Genomic DNA, 2,500 nt, shown 5'->3' with positions numbered 1-2,500 from the left:
TCATCTCAACTCATCTGCTGTTTATTCTGTGTGTTGCGTGTTGGCACCAGGATCTGCGAGGCTCGTACACCATCGCCTGGAACCACACGGAATTTGAGGTGACGATAGCTGCAGGTGGTCGTCGTGGTCGTCGTGGTCGTGGCAACGGTGGTGGATGATGGCAGTTGAAGACACACACACACACACACACACACACACACACACACACACACACACACACACACACACACACACACACACACACACACGCACGCACGCACGCACGCACACACTCACACACGCCCCTCCCTCACACCTACCCATTGACCGCCCTGACCAGGTTCGGTACGAGACGTTGGCTGAGGAGGTGAAGATTGGCGACCACTACCTGCGGCTGCTGCTGGAGAACGATCCGAACAGCACAAAGATCCACAACGCACCGCAGTTCTTCAACGACCTCTACCACCGCTTCCTCCTGACCACGAAGCCAAGGTCTGGCGGGGGTGTGATGGACATGGGGTGGTGGTGCGTGAGAAATGTTGAGTGAGCGAGTGTGCGCGCGTGCGTGTGTGTGTTTGAAACAAAGTCTTTAGTGGACCTCTCTTCCCCTCCCCTGCCCTCACACACACACACCTTCACTCACTCACACTCACTCACTCACTCACTCACTCACTCACTCACTCACTCTCGCTCTCATTCACACACACACGCAGGATGAAGTCGATGTGCCTGCAGGCAATGGCTGTCGTGTACAAGCAGTGCAGCGAGGAGATTGGTCACTTCAACGACACGGAGTTTATCGTGCACATGCTCAACAACTGCGAAGACAACTTGGAGCGCGACCGACTCCTGCAGTTCCTGAGCACCCTCCTCCTCAACCGAACCAACGTGAAGCTGTTCATTGACGCCGGCGGTATGCGTTGCCTTGTGGACCTCGTCACGCTGGCACACCTGCACACCAACAGGGCAACCACACCCATGCAGACGCTCATGCTTGAGGCAAGCCAGACGCAGCTCACCAGCGACGAGCCAGAGTGGTTCTACACAAAGGTGCGGGCCCTTATGGGGCGTGATATAGGCCTTGGGCGGGGAGGGAAGGTTGGTGATGGTGGTGGTGTGTGTTTGTGCTGTGTCGTGTCGTTTGTGCGTGCGTGTTTGTGCTGTGTGTCTTGTTGTGTGTGGTGTTGTGTTGCGTGATATGTTGTTTTGTTCTTCACTGCGGGCTGACCTGTGCGCATGATGCCCTTCACCTTCTCAGTCGGACGTCAAATCCAAGACTGGCCCCATTGGCTTCTCAGAGGTGAGCAGTGCACATGAGCGGGCACTCGTGTTGAGCTGGTGGTCTGGTTGACACGTGATCGTGTATGCCGTGTGCTTGGGGTTGCGTGCTTGGAAGGACTACAGCTGTGGCTGTAACACCCCTCTCTTCCAGCATGCACACATGTGCTTGTTCGCATGCGCCAATCCTCACACTTATGCACGCACACACGCACACACACACGCACGCACACACACATCCCATCCCTGCAACCATTTACACCAAACAACCCACGATCAGCTGAAGGAGCTGTATGAGAGCGGGGAGGTGAACAAGGAGACGAAGGTGTGGGCGCAGGGACTTGAGGGCTGGAAACCAATGCGCGCCATTCCACAGCTCAAATGGTGCGTGCCTTGAGACACGTCGTAGTCTGATCGGTGTCACCGTGCACATGTGTGCGTGTGTGTGTGTGTGTCTGTGTGTGTGTGTCTGTGTGTGTGTGTCTGTGTGTGTGTGTCTGTGTGTGTGTCTGTCCGTCCGTCCGCCTTTCTGTCTGTCGCAGTGCTTTGACGCCTTTCAAGCTCATACCCTCACGTTTTTACCCATGACACATCATCATCCTTCACCAACCCGTCACGCCATACCACATCAACCCTCCCACACCCGTCCTCTTCCCCTTTGCAATCAAACCAGGGCGCTTGTTGCCGGTGGCACACCGGTGATGGACTACACGCAGCTGTCGATCCTCTGCCTCGACATGCTCACCGCCATCTGCCAATACTACCCAAGCAGGTGGGCAGCGAGGGAGTGTGTGTGTATGTGTGTGTGTGTGTGTGTGCGTGCGGTTGTGTGTATGTGTGTGTGCGTGCGGTTGTGTGTATGTGTGTGTGCGTGCGGTTGTATGTGTGTGTGTGTGTATGCGAGAGAGTGTGTGTTTGCGAGAGAGTGTGTGTGTGTGTGCGAGAGAGAGAGAGTGTGTGTGTGTGTGTGTGTGTGTGTGTGGTTGTGTGATTTTGTGTAAATGCATCAACCCCGCATGGAACCACACTCTCGCCCTCGCCTACGACCACACAAACCGCCGACGACCACACACCCATTGACCAAACAACCCCTTTGGCGTTACCAGGGATGCTGACGGTGCTGTGATTCGTCCACTGCCCCGCTGCAAGCGCATGCTCTCCGACACCATGTGCCTTCCACACATTGTGCAGGTGCGGCCACTTGAGGAACAACGCACACACACACACTCGCAAACACACACAG

General features: G+C 55.8%; 1 protein-coding gene across 1 annotated transcript in view; it reads left to right on the top strand.

Annotated features, from left to right (window-relative positions):
• The window catches only part of PTSG_11261 (RME8 protein), a 23,203-nt gene that overhangs the window by 9,551 nt on the left and 11,152 nt on the right, over positions 1-2,500 (top strand). Inside the window, exons 25-31 of the mRNA XM_004987701.1 lie at positions 51-98; positions 320-471; positions 693-1,029; positions 1,238-1,279; positions 1,538-1,641; positions 1,931-2,029; positions 2,364-2,448. Coding sequence (XP_004987758.1) covers positions 51-98; positions 320-471; positions 693-1,029; positions 1,238-1,279; positions 1,538-1,641; positions 1,931-2,029; positions 2,364-2,448 — 867 coding nt within the window. The remainder of the gene's footprint in view (positions 1-50; positions 99-319; positions 472-692; positions 1,030-1,237; positions 1,280-1,537; positions 1,642-1,930; positions 2,030-2,363; positions 2,449-2,500) is intronic.

The sequence above is a fragment of the Salpingoeca rosetta genome, assembly GCF_000188695.1.
Source record: "Salpingoeca rosetta unplaced genomic scaffold supercont1.42, whole genome shotgun sequence".
NCBI classification, from domain to species: Eukaryota; class Choanoflagellata; order Craspedida; family Salpingoecidae; genus Salpingoeca; species Salpingoeca rosetta.
The sequence above is the reverse complement of the archived record's forward strand: the minus strand, read 5'-3'. Positions and strand labels throughout refer to the sequence as shown.